This window comes from Euleptes europaea, chromosome 18 (genome assembly GCF_029931775.1).
Source record: "Euleptes europaea isolate rEulEur1 chromosome 18, rEulEur1.hap1, whole genome shotgun sequence".
Lineage (NCBI taxonomy): Eukaryota > Metazoa > Chordata > Lepidosauria > Squamata > Sphaerodactylidae > Euleptes > Euleptes europaea.
Genome location: NC_079329.1, coordinates 8004432 through 8024676, shown reverse-complemented (window position 1 = coordinate 8024676; position 20245 = coordinate 8004432). Strand labels below are relative to the sequence as shown.

The 20245-nt window shown below is 45.9% G+C and overlaps 4 protein-coding genes across 4 annotated transcripts; all 4 read right to left on the bottom strand.

Moving 5' to 3' along the window:
* Positions 1-667: 667 nt before the first annotated feature.
* LOC130490362 (olfactory receptor 11G2-like) lies at positions 668-2660 on the bottom strand. The gene is made up of 2 exons (XM_056864188.1): positions 2627-2660; positions 668-1617 (listed from the first exon to the last, which is right to left on the bottom strand). Exons 1-2 carry the CDS (start codon positions 2658-2660, stop codon positions 668-670), a joined length of 984 nt encoding a protein of 327 aa, XP_056720166.1.
* Positions 2661-8718: 6058 nt separating this feature from the next.
* On the bottom strand, positions 8719-9657 carry LOC130490361 (olfactory receptor 11G2-like). The gene has a single exon (XM_056864187.1). It carries the CDS (start codon positions 9655-9657, stop codon positions 8719-8721), a length of 939 nt encoding a protein of 312 aa, XP_056720165.1.
* A 4181-nt stretch (positions 9658-13838) lies between these two features.
* Positions 13839-14846, bottom strand: LOC130490359 (olfactory receptor 11G2-like). Its single transcript, XM_056864186.1, has one exon. The coding sequence runs from the start codon at positions 14844-14846 to the stop codon at positions 13839-13841; it is 1008 nt and encodes a 335-aa protein (XP_056720164.1).
* Positions 14847-17077: 2231 nt separating this feature from the next.
* On the bottom strand, positions 17078-18040 carry LOC130490358 (olfactory receptor 11H6-like). Its single transcript, XM_056864185.1, has one exon. It carries the CDS (start codon positions 18038-18040, stop codon positions 17078-17080), a length of 963 nt encoding a protein of 320 aa, XP_056720163.1.
* Positions 18041-20245: the final 2205 nt, after the last annotated feature.

Genomic DNA, 20245 nt, shown 5'->3' with positions numbered 1-20245 from the left:
CCTTTCCTTACTTCTGGCAAGGGGAGAGGAAGTAATTGTACAGTTGAAGCTAAGCAGGCCTGGGTTTGAGACTCAGCAGCTATATGTCTGATAGGCACACTATCCAGATAAAACATTCTCTGTTTGTTTTGCACTGTGTCAACTCTGATTACTGTTTCTGTGCAGTGGCCCGAGAGAGGCTTTCAGTCCAAAGAGGCAGAGGTGTTCCTTACCTGAGCTAGTCCACTATTCTGATGGCGAGGAGAAAGAAAATGTCAGTGTGGTGTGGGTAAGAGTGGTGGACTCCAATCTGGAGAACCGGGATTGATTCCCCACTCCACATGAGCGGCGGACGCTAATCTGGTGAAGCGGGTTGGTTTCCCCACTCAGCCACAAGAGGCCAGCTGGGTGACCTTGAGCTAGTCACAGCTCTCTTAGAGCTCTCTCAGCCCCACCTACCTCACAATTGCTTTGGCAATCGGACTCTATGGCATTGGTCCCTCCCCCTCCAAACCCTGCCCTCCTCAGACTCCACCTCCAAAATCTCCAGGTATTTCCCAACCTGGAGCTGGCAACCCTAGGGGAGGGGGATGCTCAGAGTGGCCCCCAGTAGCATTGCTCTCTCTACAGGGGAAAGGCCCTGATCTCTTTACCAAGGTCCAAACCAGCTATCCCGGGACCAGGGCCCCTATTTTCCCCCCAGAGTTCTTCTTAAGGCGGCTTTCATCTCCTTGTTCCTCAAGCTATAGATAAGCGGGTTGAGCAAAGGGGTCACCACGGCGTAGAAGAAGGTCACCACCTTGTTGCCACCTCCCGAAGCTTCAGGGACCACGTAGGTGACCATGATGGAGCCGTAGAAAAGGCTCACCACGGCCACGTGAGAGCTGCAAGTGGAGAAGGCCTTTCGCTTCCCTGCAGCGGAAGGCAGCTTAGTCACGGCCTGCACGACCGCAGCGTAGGAGCACACGATGAAGAGGAACGGCCCAAAAATGGCGATGGAGCTCAGGCTGTAGAAGGCCATCTCTGTGCCAGGTGCCGGCGTGCAGGACAAGGACAGTAGAGGGCCCGGGTCGCAGACGAAATGGTCGAGAACGTTGGGGCCACAGAAGTGGAGCTGGGAAATCAACGTGATGGGTGCCAGGAACCACACGAAGCCGGCAAGCCAACAAGAAGCAGCCAACGCACAACAAAACCTCTGGGACATGAGCATCGGGTAACGGAGTGGGTGGCAGATGGCCAAGTACCGGTCCAAGGCCATGGCGGCCAGGAAGAAGCTCTCGGTGGTTCCCATAGAAAAGAAGAAGTAGAACTGGAGGAAACAGCCATGGAAGGAGATGGTGCCCGGTGGTGGTGACGTCAAGTCCCATAGCATCCGTGGTGCTGTGGTTGTTACATAACACATCTCCAGCCCGGAGAAGTTCCCTAGGAGGATGTACATAGGCAGACGGCCAATGCAAGAGTCCCGGAGAACGGCCCACACGATGCAAAGGTTTCCCACTAGGGTGAAGGTGTAGCAAACGGACAGCAGACAGCCCAGGAGCAGGCGGAAGAGGGGCGGGAGGGATGGGAAGCCCAAGAGGACAAAATCCGTCACCCAGCTGGTAGTGTTGACTAGGTCCCATGGCTGGTGCCCTGTTGCTGTAGGGGGCACAGGGAGGGAAATGGTTAGCTTCTAGGAATGAAGAAGGAGAAGAAGAGGAGTAGTAGTTAGTTTTTATATGCTGACTTTCTCTACCACTTAATGGAGAACCAAACCGGTTTACAATCACTTTCTCTTCCCCTCCCCACAACAGACACCCTTGAGGTAGGTGGGGCTGAGAGAGCTCTAAGAGAGCCCAGCTGGCTTCATGTGTAGGAGTGGGGGAACCAACCCAGTTCACCAGATTAGCGTCCACCGCTCATGTGGAGGAGTGGGGAATCAAACCCGGTTCTCCTGATTAAAGTCCACTGCTCCACACCACTGCCTGGCTGGAAACCTTAAAGGTTTTTTCCATCCCTGTCATAGAATCATAGAGTTGGAAGGGACCACCAGGGTCATCTAGTCCAACCCCCTGCACAATGCAGAAAATTAACAACTACCCCCCCATATCCCCAGTGACCCCAACCCTCGCCCCGCAATGAAGGATCCCACAATCAAAGCACTCCCGACAGATGGCCATCCAGCCTCTGCTTAAAGACCTCCAAAGACGGGGACTCCACCACCCTCCGAGGCAGTGCATTCCACCATCGAACAGCCCTCACCGCCAGGAAGTTCTTCCTAATGTTTAGGTGGAAGCGCTTTTCTATTAATTGCTTTTCTATTTCTGTCCCCCAGTTATACATGTGTGCATGCGAGCTTTGTTGACTCAATGGTCACTAGGGAGAACAGAGTTCGAGGGTGGGGGAGGCATTATAATTATAATCCTTGATACAGCAATGGAACGTCCATGTACAGAGTAGGATTGCCAACCTCCAGGTATTAGCTGGAGATCTGCTATTACAACTGATCTCCAGCTGACAGAGATCAGTTCACCTGGAGAAAATGGCTGTTTTGGCAATTGGACTCTATGGCATTGAAGTCCCTCCCCTCCCCAAACCCTGCCCTCCTCAGGCTCCGCACCCCAAAACCTCCTGCCGGTGGCGAAGAGGACCTGGCAATCCTACTTACCACATGTTTGGACTGACTGAAGGACATCTGTCATGTTAATTCCTTAAGACTGGATCTACAACAAAAGGAGATTCGGGGTGGGGGGGAGAGATATCATCCCCAAAGTATCAGTCATGATTGCACTTGGTATACGTATTTCTGTATAATTTAATTTATAATTTAATTAAATGGGTGGTTTGCTCTTTGTGAGTTTTGTTAGGACAAAATTGCTTTCGATCAAAACCCACCGTTATTCCATTAACAAAGTCAGGGTCCTTTCTGTGGTGGCAATCAGACCTTGGAATATCCCTCCACAGTTACATTCCTCATCACATCATGAACTTTCATTTGCCAGATAAAGAGTCAAAGGACCCATAACATGGGGGATTTATGACTGGACCTGAGGACATTTTCTTTCACATTAAAGAGATGCCACGGGGAGTGGTGGGGGAGGGTTTTAATCCCTCCCCCCACATTATGCCAATTTGCTGATAGAACTCACCCCTTGGAACTACTGTTAGCTTTAGGATGGGAGAAATGTCTGACCATATACCTGCCCCCCCCCATTGCACCTAATAGTCAGTCTGGGCTGTGCGCATGTGTGATTTCTATCTGAAAGATGCCAAGGGAAGGAAGGGTTAACCCCTTCCCCACCAGGGCTACATTGCCACTACAAATCCCCCCTCCTCCCATGGTTGCTTTTCACGATAAAGTATCAGGATGTCTGATCTCCCACTTAACTATCTACGTAGCAGTTTTATCTCACCCTTCCTCCAATAGATCTCCCTTTTTTATCCACATAACATCCCTCTGAGGTAGACTAGGCTGAGACAACATGATGGTGCAATATGAACAGTGAGCTTCTAAGGTAGTGTGAGGATTTGAACCTGAGCCTACTCTGGCTGACCACTACACCACACTGGTCTCTCTCCTGTAACAAATAGTAAGCTCCCATACCGTTTTGTTTTGGCCATGCTTGCTTAATATTGTTTTTTATGCTTTTGCTGTCCTTGGCTATGGTCTCTTAAAAACTGCAAAATGCTGGGTTGGGCCACTATTGCTAGAAAGACAGGAGGGACACATTGCAAGTAAATGAATATTGAATGTTTATATAGAGGTGGAAATTATATAGATCATAAAGCTGTCTTATTTTGAACCCATGATCAGTATTCACAGCAGCAGATCTCTACGTGTTTAGAGGGGATCTTCCTGCGGTTATCAGTTTAGGATTGCCAACCTCCAGGTACTAGGTGGAGATCTCCCATGGATCCAGCTGTGCTGGATCAGACCAAGGTCCATCAAGTCCACCAGTCTATTCACACAGAGGCCAACCAGGTGCCTCTAGGAAGCCCACAAACAAGACAACAGCAGCAGCATTATCCTGCCTGGGTTCCACCGCACCCAAAATAATAGGCATGCTCCTCTGATCCTGGAGAGAATAGGTCTGCATCATGGCTAGTATCCATTTTGATTAGTAGCCATGGATAGCCCTCTCCTCCATGAACATGTCCACTCCCCTCTTAAAGCCTTCCAAGCTGGCAGCCATCACCACATCCTGGGGCAGGGAGTTCCACAGTTTGTGTGTTGAGTGAAGAAATACTTCATTTTATCTGTTTTGAATCTCTCACCCTCCAGCATCAGCAGATGACCTTGCGTTCATGAGAGAGGGAGAAAAGCTTCTCCCTGTCCACTCTCTACCAACATGCGTAATTTTATAGACCTCTATCACGTCTCCCCTTAACTGCCTTCTTTCCAAGCCAAACAGCCCTAAGTGCAAAAGAGGGAAGGAGGCAGAAGGGGACTGAAGTCACTTGGATATTAATTTTCTGGGAAAGAGGATAGAGGCCAAGTTCTAAGCACTTTACAGGAGAAGACAAATGCTTATACGCATACTGAGTTAAGTTAAATACGTAATTGCGGCCAAGGTACAGCTGACTTATGGTGACCCCCTGAAAGGGGTTTTCAAGGCAAGTGAGAAGCAGAGTTGGTTTGCCAATGCCTTCCTCTGCAGAGCCTTCCTTGGTGGTCTCCCATCCAAATACTGACCCTAGGGTTGCCAGGTTCTCCCTTGCCATCGGCAGGAGCTTCAGTGTGTGTGTGTGTGGAAGCAATTCTATGATTTCCATAGTTTTTTTTTGTTTTGAGGGGTGAGCTAGAGCGTCCCTGTTGCTTCCTGGTTTACCCCAGAAGGGACATTATTGCACCAATCCCCCCCCACACACTGCAACTGGCCGGCTTCTGCTGACCCAGCCAGCTAAAGGGCAGCCAGGCGGGCCTGTTAATTGACAGGCAATTGCCCACCATTAACAGGCACTTGGCAACCCTAACTGACCCTGCTTAGCTTCTGAGATCTGATGAGATCGGGCTATGCCATGTTGCCTTTCCTCCGACAATGGGATAAGTTAGCAGATGAAAAATAATCAGCCAATCTGACCTCCAGGCTTATGGGGATGAAGAAGTAAAATGTAAGATGGCAGAGGGGGACGATATTTCAGACTGTGTAGGGGGAGCTATTGTGACATGTTTAATGTTGCCTCTTGTAATAATAATAAAAAATCCCTGGAAGACAAATCTAATACATCACCTCAAAAAGGTGCAAACCCATCCCCCTCTATGTGCGCTCAGCTTGCTACCTGCAAGGAGTTCTTCTCTTACAAGAGCATTCCAAAATCTGCTGTACCACCTGAAGTCTGAAAACACATATTCCATTCTACCACACCAGAACGACACCGCCTCCTTCTTACCTTTGGCCGGGTTCACACCTGCAGGAGAATGAGGTAGTAATAAAGAGGCAAAACTCTAGGGTGTGGTAGAAATGACTACACTGTGTAAGATGGGGAGGGGGGTAATTCAGCCTTGAATATTGCAGGATACAAAGAATTCCAACACATAGAAGTCTAGCCACCTGATTCTACTAACTGTCACAAGAGGTGCTTTTACAGCAAGCCAACCTGATCCCTTTCAGTTGAGGGAATGTAGTTTCGAAGGGTACCCATTTTGGTCTGCAATAGAAGAGCAAGGTTCGAATCCAGTAGCACCCTAAAGACCAACAAGATTTCCAGAGTATAAGCTTTCAAGAGTCCAAGTTCCCTTTATCAATTGAGGGAATGATTATCCTTACTTTCATCTCCATACAGCCCTGATGTCTTCCTAAGGACTCACTAAAGCATAATTAAAATTGGGGAAAGGGGATGGAAAGTCCAACACCAAACAGTTTGCTTTTCAGATATGAAAGGATTCAAGCATTCTTTCTATTTGTTTGGAGGATTTTCATTAAAATAAGCCCACCCCCACTTGTTTACGCTGAAATATTACAATTTCAGCCAATCTACAGTCCGGTCATGAGCCTAGCTCTCACCAAAGTAGTAAAATTTTGCCTGGGTTGTACCACTTCAGACGGAGGTCATACAAATGCATCTCCTTTCTACAAACCTTGCTTCTAGCATTTCTAAATACAGAGAATTGTTTTAATTGGAGAAGCACTCAATCTGGTCGCAGGGTAAAATGGTGGTGCCCTGACAGGAATTTATGGCAAGAATTAGGCCTTTCATAGAATCATAGAGTTGGAAGGGACCACCAGGGTCATCTAGTCCAACCCCCTGCACAATGCAGGAATTTCACAACTATCTTTAAATGCATCTGTGGAGTTTCTTCTCCTCACCCTCCCAAGACTTCAAAACTTCAGGAAATGTTAAAACCTCCAGACCTAACCAAGATTCCTGCTTTCTGGCAGAAGGGTCAGTGTATGCTTGTGTTTGAGGGGAAGAAGGCCAATGAAGTGGGATTAAGAACATAAGAAAAGCCCTGCTAGATCAGACCAAGGCCCATCAAGTCCAGCAGTCTGTTCACACAGTGGCCAACCAGGTGCCTCTAGGAAGCCCCCAAACAAGACAATGGCAGCAGCACCATCCTGCCTGTGTTCCACAGCACCTAAGATAATAGGCATGCTCCTCTGATCCTGGAGAGATTACCCAGGAGTCCATTAGAGTCCTGAGTCTGACTCCTGAAAGTGCAGATGGACACAGTAGATCAGTGAGGATCGTAAGGGCTGGCTAGGATGAGGGATCTGGCCAGAAGGAGAATGGAAGGGGAAAAACTCACCTCCTTCAGAAGACTTGTTGGCAAGTCCTGAGTCACACGGAACTAGCTGGCAATAGGAGACAGATATCTCAGGTATGCAGGCCAGAGCCCCAGGGAATCCCTGTCTCCAGAGCAAGAGGGAATGGCCAAAATTGACATTTTGATCATCAGGTGAGCTGCACTGTGAGTAGATGTTTCTAGGAGAGTGGAGGCAGCTGACATGTTAGCTCGAAGTTACCTGGACAGGCTCCCAGAGGATTCCTCAGACCTGGAGTATTCACCGGCTGGTGGTTGTGGTTGCCACTGGAGTGTTTCATGCATGCAAAAACCAGTATAGGATCAACAACACTGTATCACACCTCAATGGAATAGCTCTTAGTTATTTATGTAGCCACGTATGCAATAAACTAATATCCAATCCACCACACAATATGTAAAACAAAAAGGATCCAATCCGATTACATACTATAAACAAAGCAAACCTATTTCCTAAAACGCTAACTAATTGAGTCCACTGAAAGTCTTCATCCTTGTATTGTAATTCATTTGTGAGTTATCAGCCAAGTTTCTTTCTTCCTCTTGATGTAAAGATCCTTGTAGATTTCACAACGGGTTCGGCATAAGAGTCCTTGTAGATCTTACAGCAGTAACCACAAGATAAGAAGGTCTGAATGTTATGCACAAACGGTCATCCCAGGTAGTATACCATTTCACCTTCGTTTAGGTTTGCTTTTTTTATTGTATGTAATCGGACTGGATCCTTTTTGTTTTACATATTGTATGGTGGATTGGATATTAGTTTATTGCATAAGTGAATATATAAATAACTGAGAAATATTCTATTGAAGTGTGATATAGTGTTGTTGATATCCTATACTGATTTTTGCATAACTGTTAAGTATAGAGGTATGTCTTTTTCCACTGGAGTGTTTCAGGCAGTTGATAGGATTTTTCTTTGTGATCCCATTTTTAACAAAAAATAAATAAATAAAAGAAGCTGAGCCATTTGGAATGTGCATAAACTTGAGTAAGGCTATATATGCCAAAGGGGGCAAATTCCTGCTACTGCAAAACGGGACGGACAATATCTGGATCGCACCTGTTTGGTGTTACAGCAGGGTGACATCAAGGCAGTGAACAATTGAACCCATTAAAACAAGCTTTTAAAAATACATACCCGTATATAAAACAATTCATCATTTGTGAAAGTGCTCATAAATACATTGTCGCTGCCAACCACAGAGCAAAATCAAACCACGTGTGCTATTTGCCTTTAATTATTGTTATTGGATTACACAGAACACACAAAAAACAGACACCCAGAAAAGAACTCAGCATCCATTCTATTTTATTGTGGCTTAATATAGGCTCCCAGGTTATTTGCCTGGCAAATATTTCACTTTATTTATATATATTGTCATGACTTGTATTCGGTTTGTCAACATAAGCCAAAAAACTTCCCTGCCCTGGTACGTTGTACCCAAGAAACTGACAAGGTCATGGAGGATAGGTGGCAGGGTATAGCTCAACCTCATTAAATCTTGGAAGCTAAGTAGGGTGGGCACTTAGATGGGAGACCGACTGCCACCTTGGGGTAGTGCCGATCGCCACTTTGGGGTCAGGAAGCAATTTCCCTCCAGGCCAGATTGGCCAGGGATCCTGGAGGTTGTTTTTTTTTTTTTTTTTTTTGCCATCTTCTGGGTGTGGAGTCGGGGTCACAGGGAGTGTGGAGGGGAGGTAGTTATGAATTCCCTACATTGTGCAGGGGGTTGGACTAGATTACCCTGGTGGTCCCTTCCAGCTCCGTGGTTCTATGAAGGCTCTGCAGGGGAAGGCAAGGGCAAACCACCTCTGCTTCTCACTTGCCTTGAAAGCCCTTTGCTGGGGTCCCTATAAGTGAGTTGCAACTGGACGGCGCTTATGTACTTAGTACAGGCCATAAAAACCCAGCAGAAAGATAGATATACCACGTCCTATTTTTCTCTCTACAGATGGTGGGATGTTTTGTTCATTTTTCTGCCCTTCCCCTTTGTTTACGCCATCACCTTCCCCTTCAGGAGCCTCACCAGTGCCTCTTTCACCTGATTGTTCCTCAGGCAATAAATCATGGGGTTAAGAAAGGGCGTCACAGCAGTGTAGAAGAGTGTTACCACCTTGGTTATCTCCGATTGGTTTTCTCCGCCGGGAATTAAGTACATCCCGGCCACCGAGCCGTAGAAAAGTATCACCACCAATAAGTGGAACGATATGGTGGAGAAGGCCTTCATCCGACTGCCTTGGCCAGAAGATTTCATTAGAGTGTTCACCACAATGCTGTAGGACAGCACGACAAAGAACATGTTGCCAATAATCAGAGCATTCAAGCAAAACTGGCTGATGATGGGCGCCACTCCTAGCGGAGGGCAGGCCAGAGACAGGATGGGTCCAGCGTCGCACAAGAAGTGGTCAATGATGTTGGAACGGCAGAAGGACAACCTGGAGATCAAAACAGCTGGGACAAGGTACCACAGGAAGCCAATGACCCAACAAGAACCCACCAGACCATAGCAGGAGTTCGGGGACATGATCTGTGGGTAGCGCAGCGGGTGGCAGATGGCCATGTACCGATCCAAGGCCATAGCCGAGAGGTAGAAGCATTCGGTGCTGCCGAGAGCAAAGAAGACGTAGAACTGGATGAAGCAGTTGTGGAAGGAGATGATTCCTCGAGGGGATGTCAGGTCAAAGAGCATGCGGGGCACCGTGGCGCTCACGTAGCACATCTCGATCCAGGAGAAGTTGCTCAGCAGGATGTACATGGGAAGCCGGGCCAGGTGGGTGTCGAGAATCACCAGCGTGATAATGGTGATGTTCTCGGCCAAAGTGAGCACATAGAGGATGGTGAAAAGGATGAGGAGTAGAAACCGCTTCTGCTGCCCAACCTCAAATCCCAGCAAAATGAATTCCTCCACTCCAGTTCCATTGGCTGGATCCATCTATAATCAGATAGCTGAATTCTTGTTAGATACCACAAGCAAGCAAAGACTTGAAACGACTACTGCTGAAAGTTAAAGGAGAAAGTGCCAAAGCAGAACTATAGCTGAACATCAAGAAGACAAAAGTAATGACTACAGGAGAATTATTTAACTTTAAGGTTGATAATGAGGAAATTGAAATTGTTCATTACTTTCTATTCTTTGGCTCTATCATCAACCAAAAAGGAGACTGCATCCAAGAAATCAGAAGGAGATTGAGAATGAGACTGGGAAGGAAAACCATGAAGGAGCTGGAAAAGATTCTTAAGTGTAAGGATGTGTCACTGGCAACCAAGATCAGGTTAATTCATGCCATCATATTCCCTATTACTATGTATGGGTGTGAAAGCTGGACATTAAAGAAAGCTGATAGGAAGAAAGTAGATTCCTTTGAAATGTGGTGTTGGAGGAGAGTGTTACGGATACCATGAACTGCCAAAAAACAAATCAGTGGCTTATAGATCAAATCAAGCCTGAACTTACCCTAGAAGCTAAAATGACTAAACTGAGGCTGTCGTACTTTGGTCACATTATGAGAAGACAAGAGACACTGGAAAACACAGTGGTGCTCAAGATGTGCTACTGACTTACTTGGAGGAAGCTGTATTATATCGGTTATTAGGACCAATTTAGAAATCACAAAATAGGGTCTGTTAGAAAGGGCTTCATTCCTATTCTCTAGACGAGGTCCTCTGATTAAAGCCAAGCTTTATTTATAACATCTGGAGTCTGTCTGTATTGTTTGGTCTTCTGTAAGGAAGGAGTCTAGTGCTGGTTCAGACGCTCACACACCCTAGATCATTACTAAATGGACCATTCCCAAAGCTGAGACACCGAGGAGGGGACAAAGAGACTACACCAACTTCATATAAACTGTATGCATCATGATTAGTTTTTTTCTATCTTTCCAACACAATCCTATAGTCAAGCCATTTAGGGAAGCTTGGGCTGATAGATAAGCCACAATGAATACAATATGACTGTTTCCAGAGTAAATATGCTGAGTGTCTCATGTATGCCCCTGTCCTGGAGGCTTGCTAGCAAAAAATCATGGAACCAGTATATTGTGGCAATGTTAGTGGGTTGCAACTTCTGGTTTCTTGTGCTTGTCTGATGGTCGCTATCAGTTTGCGCTCCGTTAAGGAGCTTTATTTACTTTTCTTTCTTTCTTTTTTAGCTTTTATCTCATTTTAATTTGTTTTGGTTAGTTCTGCCTGCTTGGCATAAAGCTGTCGGCTTGTTTTCTCTTCTGCTTGTGACTGCCTTTGGAGCCTGGTTGTTTAGTGTTCTTTTTTTCTTCTGTATTAATTGTGTTGGTGGGTTGCCAGCACAGCAGGCCTATTGGATTTATTTAATAAATATTCTGTTGTTTTTTTTGCCTCCACCTTGGACCCACCAAACGGCTCACAGCATTTATGCCAGCAAGGCAAATGAGAAGCAGAGGTGGTTTGCATTGCTTTCCTCTGCTGAGTCTTCCTTGGTGGTTACCCATCCAAGAACTAGCCCTGCTTAGCTTCCAAGATCTGATGAGATCAGGCCATGCCACCTTTTCTCCTGACTTTGTTATTAAGTAAGTTAAATCAAGGATGCCAATTAGAATCACAGACACATGCTACAAGCCCTCTCTTTTACCCTCTTCCTCAATGGCCATACGTCTATCATAATGATCTATCATAATTTCTTTGATGATGTTTGCATCTGTTCGTTGAAACTGACTCCCATTCCAATGAAAGTGACACCCACTCAAATTCATCCTTCCAGGGTTCCATCCCATTGTCTGCTACCTTCTTAAGGTTCCCATTTCTGTACCTCAGTAGTGTTTAAAATCTGCTCCGTCCAGCAAAAGTGTCATCATTTGTTTTGTGTCAGATCTTGTGAAGTCATATGTTGTTCCTTCCTGTGTTGGACGATGATGCTGAACTGTAGCATTGGTTGGTCATGTGGCCAGATGGTGGGAAGACAGAGAGGAATTCTACTGATAAATGTTTGGTTGCCCTTGGGAAAGGACCTCTTCAGAGCAGAATCTATAGAAGCAAGTGTATTACCTCTTTGGAGGCAGGTTAGCTCCTTCTGGTACAGTGAAACAGGCAATTTCCCCAAGTAATCCCCCCTTGGAATTCTGTGTTTGTTATAGACAATTATGAACAATTAAACATATTAATAGCCTTGGCTCATTATAGGAAAACGTCTACAGTTCATGGGAGACGTGAGAGAAAAAGGTTCCACCCAATAACTGATGTCACCACGTTGTCTTGATATATCTCCCAAGGGAAGACTTGCCACAAAAGATCAAAAAAAGACCCACCTTGCGCAGGAAAAAACTGATATGTCAGGCAGAAACCTTGGCTCGATATTGAGTGTGTGTGTGTTGCTGTCAAGTCACAGCTGATTTATGGCAACCCCATAGGGTTGTCAAGGCAAGAAACGTTTGGAGGTGGTTTGCCACTGCCTCTCTGTGTGTCATGCCCCCGTATTCCTTGGAGGTCAATCAATCAATCAATCAACCAACCAACCAACCAACCAATCAATCAATCAATCAATCAACCTTTATTGGCATATACTCAGAAACATGGTGTAAGCAGTACACAAAATTCACTGTCCATACATTTTTGATTGAAATATGCTTTAAACTTTAGTCCTTGTATTGACAACCTCCCTCAAAAATTCCACCACCTTTAAAGTGACTTCAGGAATAGTATCATTCAACAAAAACTGGCATACAGAGGATACTTGGCTAGATTTCATTTTATCAATCAAGGGTAGAATTGTGTTTTTTTTTACGAGGACCGTCGTGCAGGTGACAATTTATGATTATATGCTGTAGAGTACCGTGTTGACTCAAGCCACATACACATAATCTTTTCTCAAAAGGAACATTTTTAAACCTGCCATTTATTACTGCTGAAGGGAGGGCAATCAGCCTGGTGAGCAGAGGTCTTCCATCCAAATTCATGCCAGGGTCAAGGCTGGGACTGGCCCAAGGTCACCCAACAAGTTTCCATGGCAAAGCGGGGATTCAAACCTGGGTTTACCAGGTCTGGCACCTTAACCACTACACACGCTGGCTCTCTGGCTAGATACTATTCTCCCTGAAAAATTTTGGACCGACTGAGGCAATGAACCACGATTCTATACAGTGCTTGAGAAAGGCTCTCACTAACAGAGATACAGCCCAAGGCTTAAATGGTCTCTTGCATGGCCTCCTTTTCCTTCTCCCAGGAAGGGAGCAACTTGCCCCTCATTTGTATGGTTGTCTTGGCACCCACCTGGAAAAAAACAGCATGTCAGCAAATTCAGGGTGTGGATCTGGGGAGTGTGGGAGAGAAGAAGAAGAAAAAGGAGTAGTAGTAGTTGGTTTTTATATGCTGACTTTCTCTACCACTTAAGGAAGAATCAAACCGGCTGACAATCGCCTCCCCTCCCCCTCCCCTCCCCACAACAGACATCCTGTGAGGTAGGTGGGGCTGAGAGAGTGTGACTAGCCCAAGGTCACCCAGCTGGCTTCTTGTTTAGGAGTGGGGAAACAAATCCAGTTCACCAGATTAGCCTCTGCCGCTCATGTGGAGGAGAGGGGAATCAAACCCATTTCTCCAGATCAGACTCCACCGCTCCAAACCACCGCTCTTAACCACTACACCATGCAATCTTGAGTGGACAGCCTGACTGTGGTGGTGATAGGGACTTCAGTTCTTTAACAGTCAATGGGAAATGAGTGTTTCCCTCGTGGGAGTATGGAGTGCACATCTTTGACAGCAAAGCAAATAAAAAATAAGAAAGTCTTTGCATTGGAGATACAGGTAGCCTTGTGTTAAGTTAACCCGTTAAAGTATTTTATGTCTAATCATTTTCAAAGGAGACAAAAAAAGAGGTAACTAAGTACAGACGTAGAAGATACAAAGCTAGCGTCATAAGCAGCACGACCCCAAAGCAAGAATGGGGTGGAATACTTTCCTGCATGGGAAGGGTAAAGCACTTAGGGGAGCCACTATAGCTCCACTGTGAAACTTTTGTGTAGACATGTCAGTGATGTGATTTTTACAAAGGAGTCAGATAAGGCTCCCTAGGTGGCTTGCGGAGGCAAAAGCAGCATGGGATAGGGGAGGCTGCCGTCGCTTCTTCCTTCTTGTCCACTGGTGAATACATTAATGTTGCCGGGAGGTTGGGTGTCCCTCCCCTGTCTTCTTCTCTTTTTGAGCTGTCACGCTCCTCTTCAGAAATATTGTCCTTCTCCTCCACAACCTGCCCAGTGCCTCTTTCACCTGATCGTTTCTCAGGCAATATATCATGGGGTTGAGAAATGGTGTCACAGCTGTGTAGAAGAGTGTTATGACCTTAATGACCTTCATTTCACTTTCTCCAACTGGGACTACATAAGACCCCGCCACGGGGCCATAGAAAAGTGCCACCACCACTAAGTGGAAAGATATGGTGGAGAAGGACTTCATCCGATTGCCTTGGTCAGAGGTTTTCAACAGGGTGAGAATCACAGCCCCATAGGATAGCACGACGAAGAACATATTGCCGAGACAAACAACAACATTCATGATGGTCTGAATGACAGGAGCATTTTCTAGTGGAGGACAAGCCAAGGACAAAATTGGCCCGGGATCACACAGAAAATGGTCAATAATGTTGGGGCCACAGAAGGACATCTTGGAGATCAAAATCACTGGGATAACATATACCAGGAATCCAAGGACCCAACAACCAGTTACCAGGGCATAACAAGAATTTGGGGACATAATTTGTGGATAGCGCAGTGGGTGACAGATGGCCAAGTACCGGTCCAAGGCCATGGAAGAGAGGAAGAAACATTCTGTTGTGCCCAGAGAGAAGAAGATGTAGAACTGGAGGAAGCAGACATGGAAGGAGATGATTCCACGAAGGGAAGCTAGGTCAAAGAGCATGCGGGGCACCGTGGCGCTCACGTAACATGCCTCCAGCCAGGAGAAGTTGCCCAGCAGGATGTACATGGGAAGCCGGGCCAAGTGGGTGTCGAGGACCACCAGTATGATGATGGTGAGGTTCTCAGCCAATGTCAACACATAGAGAATGCCAAAAAAGATGAGGAGCAGCAACCGCTTCTGCTGCCCAAGCTCAAATCCCAGCAAAATGAACTCCTGAACTCTAGTCCCATTGACCAGCTCCATCTGGAAGTAGATAATATAATTACAAGTGATACACCTCTGCCTGGTTATTTGTATCCCTAGAAAGAGGAACACAGAAGAAGATTTTTATATGCCGACTTTCTCTCCCACTTAAGGAAGAATCAAACCGGCTGACAATCACCTTCCCTTCCCCTCCCCACAAGAGACACCCTGTGAGGTAGGTGGGGCTGAGAGAGTGTGACTGGATCAAGGTCACCCAGCTGGTTTATGTGTAGGAGTGGGGAAACCAACCTGGTTCACCAGATTAGCCTCCACCACTCATGGGGAAGAGTGGGGAATCAAACCTGGTTCTCCAGATTAGAGTCCACCGCTCCAATTAACTGCTCTTAACTACTGTACCACACTAAGAGAACTTAGAATGGTGTAAATCTGCTGAGGATGGCATTGGGAGCCTTTCCAACGTTTGGCCTTAGAATTGTGACAGAGATAATATTCAGTTCTTTTAGGTTATCTGGGCTTTGTGATTGTGGTGTTGGTATTTTTTTTCCACACAGCCCGGATAACCTACAAGAACTGATGAACTCTGACTGTGAAAGCCTTCGACAAAGATAATATTGCCTGCATATTGACCACGGCCAGTTTTTGTATCTTTGCAGCTCCGCTCTATAATCAATTTATGCTAGCTGGAGAAATTTACAATCCCGACCATAATTTTGTTTTAAAAGAAACCCACATCTATTGAATTAAGGTGAGGCTCACTCAAATTCATCCCTCCGTGGTTCCAGCCTGCTGGTTACTATCTCGTTAAGGTTCCCATTTATGTCCTTCTGCAGCATTCAGTAGGCTGAAGTGGTGGGCCAAATCTTGGGAAGATGTAGTTCTTTCCTGTGGTCCGATTGTGGTGTTCAGCTGTCACATTGGCTGGTCATGAGGCTGACTTGTTGGGAAGTGAGAGAACAATGTGAAATGCTACTGATAAATAACCAGCGACCCTAGAGGAAGGGTCCCTTAAGAGTAATATCATTAGAAGCCTATAGATTAAGTATCTGAAGTCAGCTCGGCATCTTCTATTATTATGATGTGCAGACAATTACCATGGGTAATCAGTTTCTCCTTCCAGGATTTTGCATTTGGTAAACATGAGCCCAGTGGCGCAGAGTGGGAAGTTGCAGTCCAAGCTCTGCTCATGACCTCTGATGGTTGGAAATGGTATGCATAATCCAAGCAAAGACCTGAAGTTGGAGGGGTGACTGCAAGTGAAACAGCCATGCATAAAAGACCTATCTCACCCAGTTCCCCTCCTTACTACAGCCCATGTGCCACAATGCTTAACTTCATATTAGTCCCATGATTCCCAGCATAGCCCTTTTGATGGGTAAAGGGCATCTCTCCTTCCTTTTTCACACACAAGAAAGCTTCTGGGTCTGTATCTGTTTGCAAACCTAGGTCTGTATCTATTTGCAACTGAGAGCCATCCCCAGAAATGGAATGTTAACAGTCCAATCTCATCCACAGTCCTTCGTAGACTAGCCAAGCATCTAGCCAAGGTTTGCTTCCTGATACCCCCGTTTTCTATGTGCAAGGAAATATTTTTGTTGCTGTTTTGATCCTGTGGTAGTAGGTCTTCCCTTGACAGATCTATTAACAGGAGATGGTTTATGTTTAAGGTAAAGGTAAAGGTCCCCTGTGCAACCACCGGTCATTCCTGACCCAAGGGGTGACGTCACATCCCAACATTTTCTAGGCAGACTTTGTTTATGGGGGTGGTTTGCCAGTGCCTTCCCCAGTCGTCTTCCCTTTACCCCCAGCAAGCTGGGTCCTCATTTTACCGACCTTGGAAGGATGGAAGGCTGAGTCAACCTTGAGGCGGCTACCTGAAACCAACTTCTAAAAATGTAAATTATCATTGCCTACAGCTAGATCATATACAGAAATAATAACACTTAATTTCCGCATGTAATTATTTTTATTGCTCTTGCTAGAACACACAAAAATTATATAGTTGAGAGTGCCTTATAAAATAATGGATAATTATTTTATTTGTATTTCAGAATATATACTTTAAAAGCATGCACATAATATCCCAGTGTAAATGTTTGCTGTAGTATTCCAGTGCATAAAGGAATGGGAAACACTGAACAAGGAAAGGTACTTTTCTTGTCCAACAATGAACGTCTCAAAAATGTTTCTACCATTAGTGCGGAAATCCCCTTTGTCTCTTTGCTAGGAGTATTGGGTGTTTTGTTTTATATTTCCTGTTTCTTTCCTCCCTTTTACACTGTTACTTTCCTCTTCAGAAATATTGCCTTCTTTCTCCATAACCTGCACAGTGCCTCCTTTACCTGATCATTCCTCAGACAGTAAATCATGGGGTTGAGAAAGGGTGTTACGGCGGTATAGAAGAGTGTTACTATCTTAGTGACGTTTGAATCAGTTTCTCCACTTGGCATCACGTACAACCCTGCTGACGGGCCATAGAAAAGTGTGACCACCAACAAGTGGAATGATATGGTGGAGAAGGACTTCAACCGATTGCCTTTGCTAGAGTTTTTCATCAGTGTGGCTATCACAGAACCGTAGGACAGCACGACGAACAAGATGTTGCCTAATATCACCACAACATCCATGAAAATCAGACTAATGAGGGGAGCATTTGGTAGCGGAGGGCAAGCCAAAGCCAGAATGGGCCCTGGATCACACAAGAAATGGTCAATGATGTTGGGGCCACAGAAAGACATCTTGGAGATCAAAACCACCGGGACAATGTATGCCAGGCAACCAAGGACCCAAGATGCAGTAACTAGGGCATAGCAAAAGTTTGGGGACATGATCTGTGGATAACGCAGAGGGTGGCAGATGGCCAAGTACCTATCCAAGGCCATGGAAGAGAGGAAGAAGCACTCAGTACTGCCGAGAGAAAAGAAGATGTAAAATTGGAGGAAACAGGAACTGAATGAAACAATCTTGTTGGACGATGCCAGGTCTAAGAGCATTCGGGGCACGGTGGTGCTCACGTAACAGATCTCCAACCAGGAGAAGTTGCTCAGCAGGATGTACATGGGATGCCGGGACAAGTGGGTGTCGAGATGTACCAGCGTGATGATGGTGATGTTCTCAGCCATGGCGAGCAAGTAGAGAAGAGTGAAAAACCCAAGGAGCAGGAGTCGTTGCAGCCGCCCGACTTCAAATCCCACCAAAATGAATTCCTGAACTGCGGTCCCATTGGCCAAGTCCATCTGGAATCAGAGAACAGAATTATCATTGCATGCAATATACTGTTGTTTTCTGGCTATCTAGAATCATAGAATAGAATCAGAGAATCATAGAGTTGGAAGGGGCCACCAGGGTCATCTAGTCCAACCCCCTGCACAATGCAGGAAATTCACAACTACCTCCCCCCCCCACACACCCAGTGATCCCTACTCCATGCCCAGAAGATGGCCAAGGTGCCCTCCCTCTCATGATCTGCCTATGGTCATAGAATCAGCATTGCTGGCAGATGGCCATCTAGCCTCTGTTTAAAAACCTCCAGGGAAGGAGCGCTTACCACCTCCCGAGGAAGCCTCTTCCACTGAGGAACTGCTCTAACTGTTAGAAAATTCCTCCTAACGTCTAGACAGAAACTCTTCTGATTTAATTTCAACCCACTGATTCTGGTCCGACCTTCTGGGGCAACAGAAAACAACTTGGCACCCTCCTCTCTATGACAGCCCTTCAAGTACTTGAAGATGGTTATCATATCCCCTCTCAGTCTTCTCCTTTTCTCTAGATTAGAGTCCATTGCTCTTAACCACTACACCACACTGGCTCAAGAAAAGATACATAATATGCGTATCCTATGTATTTCTTTGATTTTTCTACATATTTCTGAGTGAAGGGTTCTGCAAGGGGAATGTTTGGCTTTTCAGTTGTTCAGTGTACTGAACGAGACACCCTCCTCAGGGGCAGGCAGAGATCTCTGCACATTTTTTTTAAAGAGACTCCAATTTCCATACATCTTTGAATGAAACTGGAATTTTCAGAGTCTAATAGGAGGAAAGCACTTTGACTTACGATTAAGTAAAAATTATGGATGCATCTCTGAATCCTGGTGTATCTCACGATCCCTCAGTTTGACTAGTTGGAATCTCTTTTGCTAGCCACGACTTTATTACAAACCCTTGTAATTTCCTGTAAGAAGTCCAAATGCTTTTTCCAGACTCTGTCGTCCATTCAAGTTTCCACCTCAGTCTCCTTTGCCTTCTGGAATTATTCCCATTACTGTACCTCAATAGCTATGAAAGTTCTGCTCCATCCAGTAGAGAGGTTGTCAGAAATCTTCTGTCAGAACTGGGAGGGAGGATGTCTATCGTGTCTTCCCATAATCTTCCTAAGGAGCCTAGCGGTAGCATTGGTGCTCTTGTGTGATGGGCTAGCTATAAAGAGCAAGGGGTCATGAGTGAATATCAAAGTCTGAATGTCTCTGATAAACCTTTGGGGGCCCATGGGACCCCTCTCCCTCAAGAACATTATCATCCATCAGTAAGTCATCTCTTCGGAAACTAGCTTCCTCCCTCTGTTGAGGTTCTCAGCCAAAGTGAGGACGTAGAGAATGGTGAGAATGGTGAGGAGCAGAATCCGTTTCTGGTGTAGGGCTCCAAATCCTAGCAAAACGAATTCCTGCACCCCAGTCTTGTTGGCTAACTCCATCTGGAATCATAGAACAGAATCACCAGGATATGCCGTAAGCAAGATTTATCAACATCTGGTTTCACTGAAGGAGAAACAGGCAAAGACAAATCTTGCCTGGAGTACATAAGAACTTAAGAAAGACCCTGCTGGATCAGACCAAGGCCCATCAAGTCCAGCAGTCTGTTCACGCAGTGGCCAACCAGGGGCCTCTAGGAAGCACACAAATAAGACAACTGCAGCATTATCCTGCCTGTGTTCCACAGCACCTCATATAATAGGCCTGCTCCTCTGATCCTGGAGAGAATAGGTCTGCATCATGACTAGTATCCCTTTTTTACTAGTAGCCATGGATAGCCCTCTCCTCCATTAACATGTCCACTCCCCTCTTCAAGTCTCCAAGTTGGCAGCCATCAGCGCACCCTGGGGCAGGGAGTTCACCTAAACGCTGGTCAGAGTGAAGAGGCTTGAGTGAATTCAGCACCTGCTTTTGGGGAGTGAAATCTGAGTTTGTGGCAGCTTGCACGAACACCGTTTCCTTCCCAGGTACAGGGACCCCAGTACCCCCTTTCTCCATAAATACCTTGGATATGGTTCCATTGTCTGTACCTCAGCAGATTCAAAGTCCTGCTATTTCTTGTATCTCTTTAGGGTGTGCTGTTGTGAGAATGGTGGGCTTGATGGGAAGAAAGTGTATCTGTGTGTCAACCCAACCTGTAATGCCGGTGTTAGATATTTGGTGGCTCTGTCCCTCAAGGGCAATATCATTACTC